General features: G+C 45.5%; 1 protein-coding gene across 3 annotated transcripts in view; it reads left to right on the top strand.

Annotated features, from left to right (window-relative positions):
* Positions 1-23,061, top strand: part of LOC144121811 (monocarboxylate transporter 12-like) — a 51,669-nt gene that overhangs the window by 4,115 nt on the left and 24,493 nt on the right. For all 3 annotated transcript variants that reach the window (XR_013312709.1, XM_077655216.1, XM_077655215.1), the window contains one exon: positions 10,483-10,724. Coding sequence is in view for 2 of the 3 variants with exons in the window: in XM_077655216.1 (XP_077511342.1) it covers positions 10,526-10,724 (199 nt within the window). In the remaining variant the exon portion in view is untranslated. The remainder of the gene's footprint in view (positions 1-10,482; positions 10,725-23,061) is intronic.

The following is a 23,061-nucleotide window of genomic DNA, read 5'->3' as shown; positions in this document are numbered from 1 at the left end:
GACAAGTAGTTTAAAAAAAATTCAGAAAGCCTGCACCGAGAAGAAGTATAATACAAACCTCACGCAAGTAAAGAGCACTAATAACTGGCAGTTTATTTTCCTGTCACACAAATTAAATGCTAGTTAACATAAAGAAAGGTTATAGGATCAAGCACAGTACATGCGGGCGCCATCTCTGCCGTTGCCTTTTATGTGGTGAACCCTAGATAATCCAACTTCTCTGCCCATAATGATGCTGAAGGATTACTAATGCGTGATTCGCCACTGTTACTGATTTCCACAGCTTCAAGTATTTCTCTTCTTATTCGGTTCTCCGCTCTTTTCAGTACATAGGTCTTCTAGAAGTCAATTTGGCATCAATGTCTTTCCATCCAACCAAACAGCACTGTTACAAAGAAAGTTATATGACGGCAGTTCATGAGAAAGAAACAGAGGAAGCTCCCGAAGTTCTGTTAAAAAATTGCGTACAAGATTTGGAATAGCGTCGAAGACGAAGAATTCCTCACGTGGCTGCGAAGGGTAGCAAATAGCGCATCCAAGTGCAACATTGTATTTAGCGGCCGTTTGTGGCGCCAGCCTACGTAATGACTGTCATGTGATTTAGTATATTGTAATCTAACATATGCTTTGTCCCGTGGAAGGACTTAGCTACAATAGAGAATCACTTGTCCAAAATAAAGTCTGAAGGAAAGTGCTCTTTGATAATGACTGTAGCTCCCGTGTATTTCGCATGAAATATTCATTATATTCCTGATTAACGACCGCCCTTAAAGGGACGCGCGGAAGAGAGAGAGAGAAGAATAAACATGTACTATGCAAAAGGAGACCGGAGCGGATGGGGGGGGGGGGGGGGTCTTCAGTTTAGGACTGCAAGTGCTTCCGCCGACGCTTTTGAAAGTCTCTTGTAGTGTCTCCTTCCTTTGAGCTGTCGCTCGCTGGCTGTTGTTACGTTTACCTATGAGCCAACTGGCTCAGTTTCAGGTCATCGTGCAGCATGTTAAAAGAGAGCACGTGTCAAAAAATTTATATCCCGCGCGTTCTTTCCGGCACAAAGATCGGCTTACATGTGAGGTGAAGCAAGGTTTTTTGTTGAAAAGGAATTCCATCGTCCTATCAATCACCAATCTGTTCTTTTATCTAAGGGAGAATTTGCCCTGATGGCATTCGACAAAATTTTTAGACGGAGGTGGTCCTTGCATCCATCGGGAATTAATCTCCAGCGTTCTTATAATATTACAGTATTCAGAGACGTCTAGGCATGCCTCCCCTTTTTGCCATCTGCTCTTCTTGTGCGGCGCTGCTCGCTTCACTGCAGTTGAAACTGAACAGAGCACAACTTTTCAACACGCAGCCACTGTGACAAAATTTTCCCGAAATTTATTCTAAGATGTTCAACACTGAAGAATAATCATCATAAAAAAACAGCACATACATCGACAGACCACTAAGCACAAGAAGGGAGACACTACCAGCGCTGATTTGCAACTGTTTAAAAAGAAAAAAGAAACAAGTATAAATACGTTAACTACCATAAACTGCTCACATTATAAGGACATGGGGGGAAGTGAACACGCGCAATAATTACTAAACTCGACCGAAAAACCGCCACTTGCCGAAGTAGAATTCACTATCTAACAAGGCCAGAAAAGGTTCGCTGACGCACCGGTTAGTATATTTTAAATCAAAAAGGCGTCCATCCTTTTACTGGTGAACTACCCTTTGCGGCGAAAAAGAAGAGTACTTCATAAGATGAGGGCTTGCATTTACAGACCAGGAAGTATGAAGGTAAATTGTTTCTCGAGCCACTGCCAAGTGAATTCACAGTGTTTGAGAGGCCTCACATTCAGAATCCTGTTTGGCCGATACGCACTTTAGCGCAGCACAACGAAAGTCGCTACACAAAAATTTCCTACAAATACTTAAAGACGACAGCTTTTTTTTCCGCTAGCCCTCCGGTTCTTTTGGCTCCCGACCTCCAATTTTCAGTCCCCTTGTGGGCAAATAGAAGCAAGCTTCGTTGGTGCCAAAAATACCTCTCTAAATCGTACCTCTCTGACAGGCTCTTTGGACCATGGTAAGGCCTGTGAGCGTAGGGGATGACAAACTATCTACGGCGCTCACTATCATCCTGACCTAGTCCTTCAACCTCGTCTACTATCATCCCGATGCCGTTTGTTGCTACCTGACGACGCACTGGAGATCTTTTTCTTCTGCCAAAGAGATGACGTAGTTTATAACACCACCACTTTTAACAGAACAGTTTGCTCTGAGACACTTTGTGCTACACGGTGGCAGCAACAGGACCCAGAAATGGCGGCGCTAAGGCAAGAAACCTCAATGACACTCTTAATCAATTTAGCGTGATCTGAATTATACGCCAGGACCGACTGTGCAGACGTCGATCGATACATCCGGCAGAGATGCTCCGACGTGGCCCTCAAAGACAAACCAAGGAAACTTAGCTTGTTGCCCTCAAGGACCTCTGTCATTAAATATATGCCATAGCCATACTTACTGAAAACGCTTAGAATTTCTGCCATTTTATTGGAGATGTCTGCCCGTCCACGATGATACAATATAGTCCATATCTCTGGACACCCTCAAAAAGGAATCCTGCCAAGGCGCCGGCCACCGTTCCTATCCATGACATTCAGGAATACGTTGCTAAGTACTGGGCAACCCTTGACCCGATGCACACGATAGAACTGTATAAAAATGAACCGCCCTGCCCGGTCGCTGTCGATTTCAGGTAAAAAGACAAGATTTAACAGAATGTGTCAGCGGAGACACCGCACTTGTTCCTATCGTCATAGTCAGAGATGCATGCTTAAGCGATTAAATTAACTCGTCTAAGTCACTGCTGAACATACAATATATTCAAGCATTGTGAAGCACGAGAACATCACCTGTCTTAGAATTTGGCACGAAAGATGGATCAGGCATTTTTAAGGACGCCAAGTGCGGCTGTATATACACGGCAGCAACTTGCTCTCAGGTGTCTTCTTCTGACCCAATGCGACGGAACGGAATATAATGCGTGGATGTTTTGGCTGAAAAAAGCCTCCAGCTAAACGCCTTTTGCCTACTTTAGTGAGCAGGCTCGAGGTTTTTGCTCCAAATAAAGGCCACAGCCGTGTCGATTTTTGGGGCCATGGACCATCACCTGTCAGAAGTTCTTGTTCGCTGCGTGTCTTCTCCTTAAAGAGGGCATTCGAAAACATTACAAAGTGCCTTCGTTATCCGACAAAAGCACCCACATTTCGTTCGATATTATTACATAGGGACATATATTTGGTTGGGGCAACCTAAAAAAATTGCAAATAATGCGCCCGTTAAAAGTAATGTCTTAACAACACATATATAGGAACATAAAGTAGTGTGTGCCATAAAAAAGAAAAAAATAATTGTGCCCAGCCAGCACAGTCATTGAGGAACAACGGACTGAAACCAATATAAAATAAAATATTGAGATGATTAAGAATTTGGCATTGCAGAAAAAAAGGGGGGTATCTACCATCAACAGGAAGTCCACCATTGGACACGTGTCACGGCGCATACGCCTCCTGTCTTCTGTTTCTTTCAGCAAAGAAACTCTTTCCGTGCTGCACCTAGACTGGCCATCACCACCAGAAGCGAGTCGGTAGATTTGCTTCGAAAGAGCAAGTTTCTCCGCAGAGCGGAGGACAGGTTCAAACCCAAGCATTGGTCCTAGTCGAAGCAGCTTCTGATGTTCGTTATGAACTACATGTCGTCTAGAGTCACAATTTTCCAGTCCGTCTTGGGGAAAGCCTACTTATAAGGAAGCCTACAACACACAATCTTATAGACGAACTCAGACTGACTATTTCTCCTGGTGCTCCAGTCACGATATAGCCTCTTATCGCCGCATGTGTTTCGGGCAGCCACGTGATCCTTGAAGATTAGCGCTAGACGCTAACACTCAGCGTGAAGAATTCGTCACAACGTTCTCGTGTGGCCCCTGGATGGAGTGAACAGACCGCAGGCCATCTGAATGTCCACAGGGCGCAGTCGAGGTTTAACATGTCAAAAGAGCACACGTGCATTGCTCACACACACCGATTAGCGCCGCGAATACAGCAGACTTCGTTACATTGAAGTTATAAAAAAGAAAAGCCCACTGTACAAGATTTTAACGGTAGCAGAGCAGACGTTAAAAACACGTGCGGAGTGCAGCCAGCTGTGCAAGCAGCAGAATTCATTGTGTGACAGGCCCACAGAAGTCTCGCTGACTGACAGGCTAGCATCATATTCTATTCAAAAAGGCTTTTATTATCAGACGTGTGACCTGATCTTGATATAGGAAAAGAACTGTTGTTCTTAAAAAGAAAGGCTCGCATTTACAAAACGCGGCAGTGCGTAGGTGGGGCGTCCCGCGAGTCACTGATAAAGTAATTACGGTGATCTAAGAGCCTCAATACTGCGAGCAAGTGAGAAGCTCTAACAATTGGGACTGCTTAGTGAAATTGAACAACGTGATCTGATTAACCGGTGTTGGAAACCTCTGGCATCGCAACCACGACGCAGAGCCCTCCACGTGACCCACCTTCAAGAAGAAAATCTCTCGAGCGTTCGGTCGTGCTGCTGTTCGCAAGCTGCGTGCTGAGACACGCTTGCGCCGAGTTGCCGGCTACTGGCCTCCTCACCCACAATACCAGCGACAGCCCAGCCGCCACAGAGCCGTCCTCTTACACCTGACTGCTCTGCTTTCTCCACCCACGCTCACCTTCACCGCGTCGCCGCTTCCCTTCTCCCATGCCCCGGCGCCCTACTCTTTCGTAAGGGGAAAACTATATTACGCAGTTCTTCATGCCAGACCTTCGCCGTAAGCAAAATATCAAGGGCCTCATTTCTCTCGCGACAATCTTAAAGAAGTTTTTGAAGAGTAACTTCCTGTTCTGGCGCTTGTCGTTACCGGTGCTGCAGTTGCTGCCATGTAGCAACGTTTTGCCGTCCCTTGCGAAAAGTAACACCACTTCCTGTATACTCACTACGCACAACAAGCGTTTAGCCTACTAGAGCCATTAGCAGCGTACACTTCCCGAGTCGTTATACACAACGTTATGTACGGAATTGAATTCGTCATTTTTCCAACCTGCCCTCATCACACATTCTTAGATTAGGAATTTCTGTCGCTACATAACGTCGTCATCGATTGTGCTCGTGCTGAACTGGAGTTATTTGCGCTCAGCGATTCCTCGTCGGCCGCTGCCCTTTCTCCTGCTTCTCCCAAAGCCGTCGTTGCCGAAGACGTTCACCTGCCTGCGTGCTCTGCTGTTCTTGTACCCATCACTTCTGACCTCGTTCGTGACGGCAACGTACTTTTTACATCATCGGCCGTATTTCTCCGCCAAAATAACTCGCATATGTCGTACTCACCGTGTCAGCTGGCTTTAGTGAGTTTTTCGTGATCAATACAAGTCGCGCTGTATGCTTCGGGACCGTCCAGCTCATTCAATCTATTTTTCATCTTGATGAGAACAATTTGACGTCCGTCCCGTAGACACCCTCAGTCCGCCGGTTCCCGCGCACGACACTTCGGCCAAAGACGTTTTCCTTCTCTCCACGGCGCCACCCTTCCTGCATCTTAGCGCGCTGAATTTCCTGCTCTCCTTCATCAGTTACGTTGCTCCTTCTATTCCCACCAACCCGCTTTGAGCCGCACGTCGACTGCCGCTCACCACATCGACACCGGTGTCGATGTCCCTCTGCGTCAGCGCCCATACCGTGTCTCTGCCACTGAGCCCTTATTATTAAAGAATAGGTTAACACCATGCTACAGAGGGGCGTGATTAAGGCCTCTGTCAGTCCATAGACTTCCTCCGTCAAACACGAGAAGAGCAAAAAATGCTCTGTTCGATTCTGCGTTGATTACTTGATATTTTTTATTTCACCTATTGTTTTCGTTTTGACAGTACACAGACTGCAAATCGAGGGTGAGCAACCTAAAGGCGTCTAGGAACGCCTTACAGAGGTCTGCCCTCGCGATCTAAATTAAACCAAATTGGCACTTGGGAATGGTAGATAATTTTCAATCTGTAAATTCCTCTCATTTTGTTTAGATTTAAACAGTCATTCATAATGCTAGGCACAACACAACACACCTGATTAGGTCGAGAAGAAAACACAATTATCTAAAACAGAAATATTCCTGAACAGTTTTCCTATATCTGGCCTCGGACATATTTCATAGCCACAATTCAGTTCAGTAAGGGTAGGTGTTTAATGTATGAGGAATTACGTCCGTTAGTTTTTGGAACCCGTGGTTTGAACGAGATTTGGATGCATGGCACTGAGCGTACGTAAAACCGTATACTGTTTGGACAATTAAATATGGGGTCTCAAAAGTCCGCCTGTTTTCTTTCATAAGGTTCCTAACATAAATATCTATTTTCTTATAGTAAGCGGCCGTGATGGTAAGCTATCTACAATTGAGAAAGGAAGGTCCCGTGGCGTCACTGTCATGTAAATTATCAAACGTTTGTTTAGCTCTTTTTTTTACAGTTACTAGTTCACAAGACCAGTTGAGGTAGTCGTTCTCAAGACCAACAACAATATTGTACATGTGAAAACCCTAAAGAGAAATAAATTTCTAATTTGCCTTTCGAGGTAAAATTGTGCGACATTTGCTTGGGATACCAAACAGAGCGAGACATTTTAGTGTAGACGTGATCTGTGTATTCTGTCCAGAGTAAATGCTCTTCAAAAAAAAACAACAACTCCAAGGAACATGGTAGAGCTGAGACTAGTTGGCGGGGTTTGTTCGAAGTGAATTCGGAAGATATTCGGAATTTCCTTATTTTTGGCTCTGAACAATATGTACTTTGTTTTCCTGATATTTAGTTCTAGTATACTTGATTTTAACCAAACTGAAAACTGGGATAAGCAACATTTGAAAGCTGCTTGTAAAATATTACTACCTAGCCCTGCAAAAAATACGTTCGTATCGTCTGCATAGGTTACGATGTCATCCGCTGGACAAATTTTGACGATATAATTAATGTGATATAAGAACAACGCTGCTCCCAGAACTGAGCCTCAGTTGTATTGTTTTTTGAAATTCATACGGTTGCTTGGAGATAACATTGTTTTTGTCTAGATACTGTGAAAGACGTATGTAAATTGCAAGTTGTGCAATCTTAGAATAAACTGAAAGAAAGTATGTCGGCCAATAATTATTTAAATCATTAATGTCACCCCCTTTATGAATGTCAGTGACGCGGGCTATTCCCAACTAATGTGGAAAGGTACCTGTCTTGAACGTTAGGCTTATTAAATGCGCTAGCGGTACTGCAATCACATCTGCTACTTTCTTTATCAGGACTGAAGCTATGCCATCGATACCTAGGGCACTGTTACTACTTAAAGAGTGAATAATGCTAATTATTTCAGAGTCGGTGAATGGTAAAAAAACACTCAATTACTATGTTTACTGGTTATTACAATGCGGCATTTTCTTGAAGACCATCATTTGATTTTGGTGGGAAGACAGATAAGGAATGCCTGTTAACCTTATTCGCAAAGTCAAGGCGTCATAGTTCGAATCGTGAATATGAATTGAGATGAGTATGTTGGTTTCCTTTTTACCTAGAATATTGTTAAGTCTGTTCTATTTTCCCTTCGAGCCTCCAGGCAGCGAGAAATTTCTCATGTAATAATCAATTTTGATTTTTAAGGTCAGCGCGTAACTTGTTTCGGAATTTTTTGAATTGACGGAATTTTTTGAATGTCATTGTCTATTGTTCGCGCAAAATGAGAAAAAAAAGTCAATTCACTTCCTGTATTCGGTCATATAGTTGTTTTGAAGTGCACGGTTTTGTTCGTTTCCGATGAGTTCTGTGTGTAGATTGCGGAAATGCAGTATTGTAGTGTGTGTAAGACGTTTACCCTCTGGCATTTATTGGTGGCGCTATGGACGACCTACAAGAAGCGGAACTCTTCTATCGAGTGACGCTCTGTGTACTGGAACGTTAACTTGGCAGCCGAAGATCGCCCTAAAGCCACAGTTATGACTGATGACAGCCTGTATGAATTTACTGTCATGACTTTCCGCCCGTCTAATGCTCCAGCTACATTTGAGCGCACGATACGCACCATTTTACGCGGCCTGAAGTGAACGTCGTACCGGTGCTATCTGGAATACACCGTGGTATTTCCGCCCGACTTTGAGACTCATTACTCCTGTCACAGCGTGGTCCCGCCTCAAGCACGTTTTGACCCGCCTTATGGGCGCCGGCTTGTAGCTCAGTTTCATAAATGGACGCTTTGCTGCCCGTGAATTTGCCATTTTAGGCCACATTGGGTCAAAGCAGGGCGCCTGCCCCGACCCCTACAAACTTCGTGCTCTGACTCCTTTTACGAAACCAACTTCAAAAAGGAACTACGCAACCTCCTAAGCCTCTGTTCTAATTTTCTGCATTTTATTCGCACCTTTGTTGCGGTTGTTGCCGCTTTAACTCAACTCTACGGCAGAAACTTTGATTTCTCGAGTATGTCGCCCACACGACGATGCGTACAACACCTTGCCAATCTCCTCAAGGCACCACCCATCTTGCGCTACTTTGACTCGCAACACAAACCGAAGTACACGCCTGACCCAGCGGTGTTCGATTCGCTGCTGTGCTTGCTCAGTCTGGATTCGGCGAACAATTTGCCGCTTACTACAGGCGCACCGTCACGACAGCTGAGTCCAATTACTCCGTTAAGATAAAAGTGCGCGGCCATTTTTTGGATCTCTGCAAGTTTCACCCTTACCTCTATGCACGTCTTTTTCACGCGGTCATGGACCAACATGCCCTTTGTTGGCTTTCTTCTTTAAAAGATTCCTTCAGCCGACTGGCCCGATGGGCTATCCGCCTTCAAGAATAAACCATGCGCGCCGTCTAAAGCTCGGGCAGCAAACATCAGGACGACGATGCCTTGTCGCGCTCCCCGTTACCTGCATAGATTGCCACCCTTTGCACCCTCCAAGCGGTTCCGCTTTCCCCCACCATTAGCAACATGATTTCAGAGCAGCGTAAAGACAAATGAATTACCTCTCTTCTCGACTTCCTATGCGATCTAGCTGCGGTTCCAGCATCTGGCGGCCTTCACCGCCAATCTTCACATCTTGCCATTCGCGACAGCATCTTTTATCGGCGTAACAGCAAATCTGATGAACGCAAGTGGTTCATCGTCATTCCTCGACACCTACACTGCCTTATCTACACCTGTGTCCACGCCTTCTCGCATGTGGTCATGCCAAAGTATTCAAGACGCACACTCGCATCCATCTCAGGTACTATTGGCGCGGCGTGTACAACTTCATCCTCAAGCATGTCCGCTCGAGCCCGGGCTGCCAACGGCGTAATTTAGAGCATCTCTCACTTCTTGTCGGCTGCAGCCATTATACCCTGCCCGCATCACCTTTTCGACAGCATTTAATCGATTTATACGGATTTCTGCCGTACATCGCTGCTGGCAACTAATGGTCATTGTTGCCATTGATCACCTGACCAGGTATGCTGTAACCACTGCGTTCCCGGCTGCTACAGCCTGTGATGTGGTATCGTGCGTTTTGCAACGTTTCATTGTTCGGGACACTGTGAAGAAGATGAGTCATAGCCCAGCCCCATTTCCATCGCTCTGGGAGAGACCTTTCTCAGCCTGACCGATGGCTTACCGCCGCTGCCTCACAGCTCGTTCCATCGACCTCAGCGTAACCAAATAAATCGATGTTACACTACGAACAAAGTAATATTCGTGTCTTGAGCTATGCGGCTATAATACAGAGAGATGGGCGCTACATGCGTTGGAATGAACAACGTTGTGGGAGAAACACAACACTAGTTCTGTTTTTATTGGCACTGAAAACACTGCTGTAGAAACGCGGCACTTTAACATAGGCCGGTAGCTTACACTGCGTAAATTTGCATTCACAATAAGAAGTAGAAAACGAGCATAACTGGCTGCCTGGGTCAGTGGACACCTGAATCGCGCTTTTAGGTACGTGATGGTGCTGTCCTACTGAAAAAACATTGCTTTCGCACAATATTTCGTGGTTATCAAAGCCAGACCCCAGCTAATTATTATTTTAGCAGATTTCATCAATTTCCTGTCTCGTAAAATTGAAATACATAATTACTTCGGTCCGGTACGCAGAGAACGCCTACATTTTTTTATTAAGCACTTTTGCGCTCATTTTATGGCAACATTCATTTAGTTTTCTAAAGGCTCTTGTCTCCTGCATTCACATGGGTCATCTTTTTGGCAGCTCCCAATGAGTAAGCTTACTTTTATATCGTTAGAATGTTTAACTTTTCTTGCCTTCCATGTTTAGGCGCATCCATCTAAACTTAATCTTATCGAGTGCTAACTGCTTGCTGCTTTTGCTCGTTTGCTGTACTATACACAAAAACAATGTTTTATTTGTACTACAACCATGTCCTTTCCTGCTCCATGCAATATTATTTTACTTTCTTTCAGGAAAGAGAAAATTTAGGAAAATACCCAGGCCTGATCAGCTACGATGGATGCTTCGAGGAGACGAGCAATATTGGACCGCTGCTGGGCCGTGCCCTTCGCCGTGGCATTCTCGGCATTCTTGTTGGTCATGGTGAGCTCATGTGCTGGCTACATGACCGTGCTCTTCAAAGAAAAGTACCTCGTCAACCACGGACAGGCCTCCTGGGTCGTCATGACTACGGTCATCTCTCAGAGCGTCGCGGGTAAGTGGCTTGTCAGGACAGAGAGCGAAAATAATTTAATATAATTTAATGAAAGTAAAGGTGGAGAGGTCAGCCGGTGGTAAGGTGACCCTCTCCTGCTACTCCACACTGGGGTAGGCGAAACGGAAAGTAAAATAAGAGTGCGAACGGTGGATGATGATGTCATATTGCAATGAATCGCAGTGCAATATGAGTTGCTCGGAGTGGTCTTGGATAGAAGACACTACGTGCACACTGGTTGTAACTCATCTCAGGAGACGACGTGTTGCACATCGAGCGCATATCCTCCTCATGGAGCTTATGTCTTGAGCGCACGCTCACACACACACACACGCATGAACGCACGCACACAGCGCGCACACACATATCGCGCACGGTTGCACAGAAGGGCTCTGCACACTCTCACATCTCAGCGCAAATGCGTGTGCACTCACATCGCGCACTATTGGTAAAAGGTAAAAGTACACATTGACATGTGCCGGCGCAAACTTGAATGCGCACTTGTGGTGCGTACTGTACACCGTATAGACGAGCACAGCACAGCACACGCAAGTGTAACAGGCGCCAATCTAGGCCTATTTTATCGAAAAACTTAAGAACAGGCTTCATTGCACGCCAGCCGCTAGTTAGTTTCAAGGAGCCTAGGGTTGTTTCATCAGAGGGAGGGCGTCCGTCCAACTATCTGAGAGCATTTTCTAAGGCGCTCCAATAATATGATGGCGTTTCTCTGCGTGGCTACAGTTAAATTTTTTCCGGGTTGCCTCTACTCCAGTCTTGTGTAGGTAGCCTTTAGTATACGCTACATCAAGCCGCAAACGATGGAGTCGATGTTCCTTTGCGTGGCATAACATTTGATGATAGGTGAAGTCGCGAAACAGCATCAAGACGAGAGATGCGGTCGGGCTGGTGTTCACATCTTGGCAGTGCAGTTTCATGGCAGCCTGCACTGAATGAGCCAGTAATGCTGATGCGTCACTTCTTCCTGAGAACGAGATTTGGATGGAAGCCCGGTCAGCATGTGGCAGCTTAGTTTCCGCATCAGCACTCTCATTTCCCGCTATACCGCGATGGCTGGGTATCCACTAAAGCCGGGAGGTAGGGCCGCGTTCGAACGCCTCAGCCAGCAAATGTACAATTTGTCTGATTGGCTGTTCCCATGTGCGTGGTTTCATGCATGTTTTATAATCTGCAATGCGGGTTTTGAGCGCAGTATATACACTCTAAGCGAAAAACAACTAAAAGGGTGAGAGGCTAGTCTCTTTGGGGATCAACTGATTTGCAACAACCATTAGTCTTTTTCGGGATCAACTGCAAAGGGTGCAACTATTGGTCCCCTAACAAAGAGGTGGAACAGTTAGTCCCCGGAAGCAGCCTTTTCAAGAAAAAATGCAAACTAAGCGCGATTTGCAGGGAAAATCAGAGTGGGATTGAAAGGGAAATAAAATAACCAGAATTGTTTAACAATCTGTCAGAAGAAATATGCGACATTCTCACCACCCCAGCAGTTCTTCACAGAATTGTTTAACAATCTGTCAGAAGAAATATGCGACATTCTCACCACCCCAGCAGTTCTTCGGCTTTGTGCACCTTCAAACCACTTTCTTACAGGCACATTTGCACAGAAATTGGCTTGAACTTGATCTTTAAGAATCTTTTTTGGGTTAAACAGTAGGGAGAAACCAGGTTTTACCCAAGAACGAAGGGCCCTACACATTGCATCACAAGCCCAGATGGTGCACTCGAGTCGCCTCTTATGCTTACGCAAGCAACAGGAACAGGGATATCTTGACTAAATCGAAAAAAGAGGAAGTGCAATGCATGTGTAATGCAGAGAAGATATAAGCAATACCACACTAAAACACTGGGAGGATTCCAAGAGTAGGTGAATGCATGAATGGGTGGCAATCAGATGGCTAAACCAGATTAGAAAATTTGAGGAAAAAGGGTGGTAGCACGTGGCACAGGATAGAGTTACCTAAGATGAACTGGAGAACCATTCTTTTTCACTAATTTTAACGGCCCGTTCACACGATAGACAAATTCACTACCTGCAGGAATGGACTGCGCATCATGCGACTCAATGTCAATCTCCATTGCAATGGCACCAGCACCGCGTACTGCACATGAGGAAAAGTAGACATATTTTTGCTATCAACTTTGAGCAGCGGTCAGCAGCGCTTTTAAGAGCAAAGCTCTTAAGTACGGCAACATTGGCACTTTGTTTTACTGACATGAGGGTCCTCGTGAGCGTGCAAGTCCCATGTTTGTTTTGCACCAAATGTGTTAACTGCGAGGTATGTTTAACTAAAAAGGGGCACCTAACAAGGGCGTCAGCGCTCCGCTAGGGCAGCTTTTTTTAATTTCCTTCTATATCCCTCTCTTATATCACGGTTCAAGTGTCCACCAGAAAGTGAGACAGTTACTGTTACATTTCCTTCAACTAATTTTAAATTTTTCAAGGATGCAGCTTCAAGAAGGTAGATGTACAAACTGTGCAGTATAACCATATGCTATGGCAATAAACCAGCAATAAGTCTGTGCTGACAGCAGCTTGCCCAGGGCATAGCAAGGATGCTCTGCCATACAAGGATTGGTGTCATCGTGCAATGTTACATTACTGACTGACAATTTGGTCTGTATCAGAAATACTGGTAAACCATCATTGTAGAGCACAATGTTTTCAAAGGGATAAATGAACATATAGGTCCTTTTCGAGGACACATATGCATACCAGGCAACAGGTGTGCAATGTCAAAGCACGTTTATGTTAACAGCAGCTGTGCCAAAAGCTACATCAGCGACTATATTTTGTACAAATCTACAGTACCGGTAATTATAAGCTGAGATAGTGCTGTGAAGTGCATGTAAAGTTTGCATGCATTTCTAAACCTTGCTGCAAGCCTATGTTGAAAATATTTTTCTAAATAGGCAGCTAAGGTATGCATCTATGAAAAAGAATAACTACTATGTACGGATAGGGAGGGATGACACAGCCGAAGGCAGGAAGCACGCATGGCCCAATAGATCCTGGCAGCTGGCAGCTGCAAATAAATACATCCAGAGCAAAAGCTGTCAATGGCTGTAGCCATGTCATGAATGACAAGAGAGGAAATTGTCTACTGCTTTAAAAGCTAAAATTCGATGTAATATAAGCAAATAAAAACGAATGAGCTAGCCTATGACAAAAGAAATGAACAGATTTTATGTAATGCACCCATATACATTTGAATTTGAACATTTATTTATTGCAGACAAAAAGTAAAAAGGTGGAGAAAAAGCTGTTTTAACACAACTTGACAGCGCTCCATCCCCCCAAAGGCAAATGTAACAGTAACCGCTTGCATATATCCCGTTACAAGGTTACAGAAAAAAAAGATTAAATACTGCATACAAGACTACAGGCTTGAAAGCCTAGAAGTTTACACAGGCACCAGGCAAAGGACAATCATTTTTTTACAGAGAAAAAAATGAAATTTAAAAAATAAAAGATTTGGACAAATATACGTGGAAGAGAGACATGCATACGCAACGCATCTGTCTAAGGCGAAAACACTAATTATTTCAATGAAATGAAAAACTTATCCACATTGATTATTTCTCTTGACATCACAAATATTGATTATGACATGATAATATCAGTGAAATGCGGTTGTTTTTAAGCCTTTCCACATCCACGCCTTCCGAGTGGAAGCGGTTAAGAATGCTTGGCAGCGTGTGCGCAATTCTTTGTTGGCCATAGTATGTACGCGAAAAAGAAATGCTCCAGTGTACCTGATGACGATAGGGACAGATGTGTGTGCTCTCTAAGTTTGCCTGTGTTAGGAATGTCTCAGGATTCCCCTTAATTGCTCTCTTGTAGCATCTATTTAACTTGAAGCTATATATGTCAGTAGCTTTTATGATATTGTTTTTGGGGAAAAGTGGTTGAGTGTGTTCCAAGTAAGGAACATTCTCAATGGCTCGTATTGCTTTCTACTGCAATTGAATTAAGCTATGTATATTCTTTAATGTCGTGTTCCCCCAAATCTTTGAGCAATAATCAAGCTGCGACTGGATTAACGAATTATAAAGAAGTTTTCTTACGCCAGTTGGAAACGAGTGACGGCACCTATTTAAAATACCGATAGCTTTTTAAACTTTCCTGAAAAGAATCTTGACATGTTCGTTCATTGTGACAGAGTCACAATGACTGTTATAACCACAATGAAAGATGAGCTGGCTGAAATACCGAGCACCAGTTTGAATATAAGATGTGCAGGTTTTCATTAATTCCTATCATGGCGCCTTCCACCAATGTCTAGGTATTAAATTGAAAGTTGCATCCAGTCTGCCTTGGTTAAATGAGAAGAGAGAATGGAAAAAAGCATGCCTTCACTAGCAAGAAGCTTGATATCTCACAGCACAGCTTAGCATCATAAAAATATTAGTAGCGCATTTAACAAACCTGCATACAATTAAAAACTGCACAAATTTGTCGACTGGCAAAGAAAGTAAGGGCAAGAGAAACCAAAAATACCAAAGAACACTCGTGAGTGCGATGAAGGGAGGTCTGTCGGTAGGATCCCGTGCTTGGGAAGAGTTCCGAGCTCGGAGAATCGCCGGCACCACAGTTGATGCCACGCAACCAAGAATAAATAACAAAGCGAAAATAAGTAACAAAAAAACCATCGACAATGGCGAACGACTTGAATGCGGGCCGCAAAAGCGAGGGATTATAGCAAAAAGGTAGAAATCCTAAATAAGCGTGCAGTTGCATCCCCGATAGCTCGCAGTGCTCAGAAGCAAAGGAAGCATCGACGCTTACTGCTCAGGAGAGGCGCAAGATTGATATAACTTTGACAAAACACTGCCTCATATCCTGTTCCACTGGGGAAGCACAGATAAGTTTACAAATGACAAGGCGAGGAATATGCACCAGCTTTTCGCATGCGATCACTGTCTCAGAATAATTTAGTATGACGAATATTAAGGCACAAGCACTAATCCGATAAGTACCAACCCTGAGCAAAATAGTGTGGTATCTGATCGCAGCTCGCCTAGCGCGAGCGCTCCGCCGCGCGGCAGTTCTTGCTCATCGTCTTCTACGCAGTGCAAATCCATGCTTTAGCACTGAGTGTCGAAGCGCTAGCAAGCGAAAGCGTAACTCGGTTGTGATATCTGGTGCCATTTTTATTTGCCACGTCACGCGAGTATTAAACACACATAAGGACAATGAGAACGACACTTGTCACGCAGGATATAGGCTCTGGTTTTTTGGCGCCGCATTATAGCTGCGGCAACCGCATTCAGACTGCCTTCACTCACATCCCTATATAGCCGCATACAAATAGCGCGTGTGAATACAGATCATTAGCAAAGAAACGCAGAGCGGGACTCACCGGTCATGCGATTCATCCGGGCTTAGTAAAACTGCGCAGGAGTCTTCGTTCCCTTTACAGGTGACAAGACGTCGCAGCACTGTCTTTCTTCGTGGCTTACCCGTTGAAACTCGCCAATATTGACAGGCCGTAATTCTGGTCGTTGGCTTCCAAAACACACTGCTTTTCACCTTCCTATTGAATGAGTTCTTCACGCGTGCCCGCCGTACCAGCACTCAAGCAATACCTCAAAGAGGCAAATAATCTAAAACGCGACGCGTCGTTCGCGCTGAAATGGCACCGATGGCTGCGTTTTCGCGTCGTCTGTCGTCTGTCGTCGCGTGAGCAGCAAGAGTTTCTTCGTGGTTAGGCTTCGCGATTAGGCTTCGTGGTAACATGGCGTTTGTGGCGTCCGTTCGTGGCTGTTGCTGCTTCACAACTGCCTGTTTGCTTCGTTTCGTGGTGGTGCCGGGCGTGTCCTTGGTGACGCCATTCCACGTTCGTGGGGTTTGTGCCAGGGTTCAGGGTTGCTGTGCTGTCTTGGGTGATGTAAGGGTGCAGGCGTACAGTGCGTGGGCATGTCTTTCTCCTCCCCGGGAGGAGGCTCGGCAGCCTGGTTCGCCAGCCTGTCAACCGAAAGCTTGCCTCTAAAATCTTTTCTAAAAAATGGCATTGATACAATCCCTGTGGCGATTCTCCCGATTGGAGATGGAATTCTCAAAATGAACAATCCAAAATCACTCCAGGAACAACTCAAAACTGTAACCGGTCATTATCTCGACATCTCGGAAGTCTGACCTTTCGGCAGGCGTAGCATTGTTTGCAAGTCGGCAAACATTGAGTGTGCGTTGGATCTGCTCCAATGTTAAACCTTCGCTTCTATTCCAGTTAAGGCCTTCATTCCTGAGCAGCTTGCGCGCACTAAGGGCATTGTCCGAGGAGTGGACCCGCATTCTTCAATCCAAGAAATTTTGGAGGAGTTCCAAGAAGCCGGGGCGGGCATTATTTCTGTACACCGCTGCTCTCGCGAGATGGCTGGAGTACGTGTACCCACGGAGTCAGTCATAACTTTTGCTGGGCGTACATGCCCCTCGGAGTTGAAGGTTTGGCCAATTGTCTACCGAGTGGACCCGCTACATCCTCGACCCCTTCAACGTGCCAACTGTTGGAGATTTGGACACAGTGGTAAAGCATGTAAGTCGGCGACCAGATGCCGGGTGTGTGGTGAAGGTCATTCTTTCGATAGCTGCTCAGCTGAACAGCAAAGCTGTTGCTTATGCAATAGTCATTGCGTCGATGATGCCACTTGTGAAAAGTGGTCTCAGGAGCAAAATTTATTGCAATTAATTGAGCAGAACCGCTTCTCACGGTCAGATGCTTATGCACTACTTAACCGGAGGAAACATTCATATGGCAGCATAGTGCGTTCCTCTACTCCTGACCTCGAGGCCACGTTGTCTGCCTCAATAGTGGCATCCGTCGAAAAAGCGCTCACAGTGGTGGCCGAGCGCATGCTCAGCAGCTTCACTCAGGCCTTGGTTGATATTGGTACAAATAAGGCTATTGCTCAACCTGAGCTCGTAGTTACTACACCTCCAACATCGCAGCAAGCTGCGCTCAATCTGTCGTTGCCACGTCAATACGCCAGGTGCCGTCTCATGAGCCGCCTCTCGACAGTGACCCTGTAAATCTGCCTCGCAACACTGTTTGCACTAATGACATAGAAATGGCTTGTGCTACGCAGAAGTTTCGTGCTTCATCCTCTTCTCCTAAGTCTTCTGTTCCCCAGATCAAGACCAAAAAAGTCTCTGCTAGTGTACTTTCCAAGTCAGATATTCTTCAAGAGGCTGTTTCAGCCTCCATCCTCAAATAGGTTCCATGGCGGGTTTATAGGTTCTACAATGGAAATGCCGCTCCATTGCATCTTCTCTTCCTGATTTAAAAATTCTTCTATCATCTCATAACCCAGATATCGTGCTCCTGCAGGAAACTTGGCTATAACCTATTAAGCCATTTTCTTTAAACAGGTTTCGTGTTTTCCGTGCGGATCGCATAAATGGTAGGTGCGGCGGTCTGGTGACCATGATTTCGTCAAAATTGTGCCATCGGGCATCAATAACTAAAAAAGTAATGGATTCCACTTGCGAGCCCTTAGCTATAGAACTCACTTTACCACACTGCTCTATAGACAAAGTTGCAAATATCTATTTTCTAAACGGAGTATGTAGAACAGCCCACCTGGACAGCTTACTTGCAAACTCGAGCAGGGTAATCATTGCTGGGGACTTTAACTCCCACCACGTAGTCTGGGGTTCCTATACTGATTCAAGTGGCCATAAGTTATGGGCATGGATGACTGCAAATGATGTGCGGTGTTGCAATTCCCGGGCTATAACCTCCGTCCACAGACACTCGCGCTCAGTTCTCGATTAGTCCTTGGCAACAAGAGGTGTAGATATAGGGGCATGGTCCACGATTGACTGTGGCACATCTAGCGACCATCTGCCAATTACTTTCACTATATTGGTGAGCCCCCTCCGAGAGCATGGTTCTGCCCGAAAATCAGTTAATCTTGAAGCCTACAAATCTTCTTTGCGTTTCTCCCTTACATCTGATCCATGTCCATGTAGGACCAGTAGGGCACAGCATGTGTTTTCTTCAGTTTTGAAGGCTACCGAGAGTTTCCAGTTCACTGTGCGTTCTGCTCTTTGCAATAAATCACCATCCCCATCGTGGAATGATGAATGTGAGACAGCTTTCCTTCGTAGGAAAGCAGCGTGGAGGTCTCTATCGCATAATGAGAGCCCAGAAAATTGAATCAAATACAAATTTTGCTCGGCTTCATCAATAAGAACTAAAGCAAAGGCAAAGAATGGCTACAATAAAAATTTAAACACATATTTGTCAAACCCAAAAAATAAGAAGGCATTGTATCGTTTTATGGAACGAAATGTTAACACTTCAGTCACGCAGTTAACCAGCTGGGTGGTGCTCTCTTCACAGGAGGCGCAAGTTGAGTTAGAATGGATTGCCCAAGGACTTGCTACACGTTTTCAGGAGCAGCGTAGAGTCCCCCTCTTGTCCCGTACCCCTGCTCACACTATCTTTCCGTTGATAAATCAGAATTATTAACTGCAGTTTCTTTAATGCAATCCTCAGCTCCGTGTTGAGATGGTTTTACTGTCGGTATGGTGAAAATACTAGCGCAAGACTTCACCCTGCACCTTCACCCTCGACCTGATTAATACTTCATTAGAAACTGCATGGCTGCCGCACTCCTTTTAAAAGATTCAAAGAAAGGCTTCCATATTGATAACATTCGGCCGATAGCTATAACATCCAATTTGTTGAAGCTCATAGAAAGAATTGTGCGCAGCCGCCTATCCGCTCATATTACAGTAATTAATGCATTGAGCTCTGCCCAGATTGGCTTTCGCCGGGGATGCTCCATTTGGTCTGCTCATGTCGATTTGGAGAGCATAATCCGCCTTCCTATGCACAAGGAAGTCTCAGCATTAGTGACGCTTGACATTGCTAAATCATACGACAGTGTTGATTATTCGATCCTTCTTTCTAAATTGGTATTATTACGCACACCGTACAATATTTTTGCATGGATCCGCGAATTTTTAACAGGACGGCAGTTCTTTTGCTCCGACGATTCGTTCACTTCAGACACCTATGCTCAAACCAGAGGCGTGCCACAAGGGTCAGTACTTTCGCCACTTCTATTCAATTTGTTGATGTGTGACATTACTGTTCACGCTGAAGTTACAGTATATGTTTATGCTGATGACATAGCCTTCTTTGCCTCTGCAGCAGACATTCATGAAGTATATCGCTCTCTCCAGGATTATCTCAATGCACTTGAGGTTTGGCTTGATACATTAAATTTAGTATTAAATGTGCACAAAAGCAGCGTACTAATTTTAAAAGATTGGTACGAGAGTGGAGAGAGGCCAGACCCGCCGCGGTAGCTCAGTGGTTAGGGCGCTCGACTACTGATCCGGAGTTCCCGGGTTCGAACCCGACCGCGGCGGCTGCGTTTTTATGGAGGAAAAACGCTAAGGCTCCCGTGTGCTGTGCGATGTCAGTGCACGTTAAAGATCCCCAGGTGGTAGAAAATATTCCGGAGCCCTCCACTACGGCACCTCTTTCTTCCTTTCTTCTTTCACTCCCTCCTTTATCCCTTCCCTTACGGCGCGGTTCAGGTGTCCAACAATATATGAGACAGATACTGCGCCATTTTCTTCCCCCCAAAACCAATTATTATTATTATTACTACTCTTTAAAACCAACATACCTCTGTACATATCATTACGCTATCGCTCGGACATTATAACTCAGGTAGACTCGTTTAGGTATCTAGGCGTGATTTATGATGCCACTCTGGATTGGCGGCCCCACATCAAACATAACGTGGAGAGAGGAGAGCGTGCACTGGGTAGGCTACTACGGATAAGCAATAATAAATTTGGTATGCGCCGGGATACGCTTGTACTTCTCTACAAAGCCTATGTCAGACCCATTTCGGAATTTGGCTGCATACTTATTTTCTGGCTCCCCTAAATATAAACTTCTTCCATTGCTGCTGCTAGAAAGGCGCGCACTACGAAACTACGTCGATACTTGCATCACATTTAAGCTAATATGCAACAGCGGCTAGCACTCGCCGCATGCTGATCGCGTGTAGTTTCACAAGCAAAAGCCCACTTGCGCATCGAAGCAGCCGTGTTTTCTAGTTCGTATCGTTACGATAAATACGAGCTGTTTTGGCACGTACTGGAATTGAAGTTCTCAGCCAGTGCGTAACGAACGCTGACGATGGCTTGAGGACGATCTTAACTAAGACGCCGCAACGCAGCCGATAACCAAAGCTTATTGACGTTAAATGTTGTTCACCAGTACTGCAAACGTGGGCATAAGGTATCGCTCAGTCGCAGGCCAGTCGCTCGCTGCTCGATTTTCTAGACTTCCGAGTGAAAGTCGCAAGCTGTTGAGCCAATCAGCGAGCCAGCCGGAGTGAGCGAGCCGAGCTTCCGGGAACGACGCCGCCCGCGGGCGCGCAGGGCAATGAACTACGCGCTACCCCCTGGCTGTCCTAGTCGTCGCTAAGCCTAGCTGGTTTCACATTGATGCAGCAGCTGAGTGCACTTCGAAACTGGCTAGCGCTGAGGTGCTGCTCTCGTCATCGTGTTACTGTGAACCTCGTCTCATAGTAAAACAAATATATGCTCAGTTTCCGCGACACCTTCAGGAGCGGAGTCAGCTGAGGCCAGGAGAGCCGCAATTGAGCAGCAGCAATTTAAGGCCCTGTGGGAAGACATTTGCTTATATTCATGTTATCGCTTCTACCAAAGACTCGATATTGGCCAACGATACTCCATCCGACGGCTTAGTATGGACTTGGACAAGCATTACTGTCGCATATTTCTGACGCTGGCAACCGGCATCCAGGCTGCATGGCATGCCGGCCCCGAGAAGGGCGCCCGTACGTCATCATGGCGCTTATCTGTATAGCCGTGGTGCACATAAAACCCCCCTGACATCCTCCTGTTCGCTCAGATTCTCACAGCACACAGTCACACTGGGACCAGAGCAGTTTAGAGGACCGAGCCCGGGTGCACAGGGGTTAGACAGGGGTTAGGCGAAACCCATGAAAGCGCGTGATTGACGTCAGTCCAGACTTTATTCTCATTTCGACCGAGAATCAAATCGGTTCAAACTCGCCGGCCGCCGCATTTCACCTTCGACTGCACACGCTGTTCTCTATATTTAGCGACATTTTCGTGTCACCGTCATGAAATTTTCAGTGAAGGCAATGAACGACATCGTGAAGTATATTTTGCTATTTTATAATAAGCAGTACGTCACTGCCGCTAAAAAAATTCATCGCCAACATTGTATCAGTGTTGGACTTAAGAGCGTTAGCTACGAGAGATTCGAATGTTTAGATCGGGGTGCTCAGCAAACGTGGAGAGGACAAAATACAAACATCTGAGAGCGTTTCGTTCCGGAAACATTCCAAGATACAAACAGCGCCATCTATTTCAAAGATTTTGCACTAATATTGCGATTTACAGCAACCTTCGCTATAACAGGTATGTTTCCTCCTTATATATCAGTTAACGAATTGTATAAACGTGTGCATTACAACAAGACGAATCGTTTGACCGCATCCGGAACCCTCTGCGACAAACGATTAGGCCATATGGCTGTCTGGAAGCCCCCGGAATGCATGGTTTAGGGGCGAAAAGGTCGTCGGTGCGAATCCCACACATATTCTGGGCTTCATCTAAAATATATATTTTATCCTCAGGAACATGACAAGTCAAATGACACCACTTTGATGATTCTGAGTCAAACGGGCGGCCCCAAATTTGATGCAAATGGGGGTCCCCGGGGTTCCACTTCGATAGCCGTTATACTGGCATATGTAAAACGGTTCGAAGGTATCTGTGACAACTGAGGCTCCACGCGCCCGCTGTTGCTATATGATATAGTGTGGTAACTGTCTTGGCCAGTTTGACCTTCCATGCAGACAGACGTGTCCTTGACAAACGTGAGTAGTGAGAGCTCACGCTCTTACAACTGAAACGCGGAAAATTGATATCGGGGTTGCTTTGAACATTTGTACAGAGAACTGCGTGCATGTACATACATGCTGCCTTTGGAAAGCCGGATGATTATGGCAAGTAATTTTCCCTGATTGACGATTAACGACATTCTGTTCCGCGACGCGCGTATAACTGTTCTTGGCCTTTTCTGCGCATGTAGTAGTAGCGGTACATTATGTTGCATGTCTTGAACATGTCACAGAAGCCAAGAGGACACAGACTTTCAGTAGCGCCATTCAAATTGCACATGCCGATTGGCGTGCAGGCGCTGTCGTGGCTGGCTATACATGCCGCCACCGCAAGCACGTGCGGATACGCAGGCACCGCTGGCTTCGTCGCTTGTGCATTACAGGTTTCTGGGCA

The sequence above is a fragment of the Amblyomma americanum genome, chromosome 2, assembly GCF_052857255.1.
Source record: "Amblyomma americanum isolate KBUSLIRL-KWMA chromosome 2, ASM5285725v1, whole genome shotgun sequence".
NCBI lineage: Eukaryota > Metazoa > Arthropoda > Arachnida > Ixodida > Ixodidae > Amblyomma > Amblyomma americanum.
Note: the sequence above shows the minus strand (reverse complement) of the source record. Positions and strands in the feature narration are given on the sequence as shown.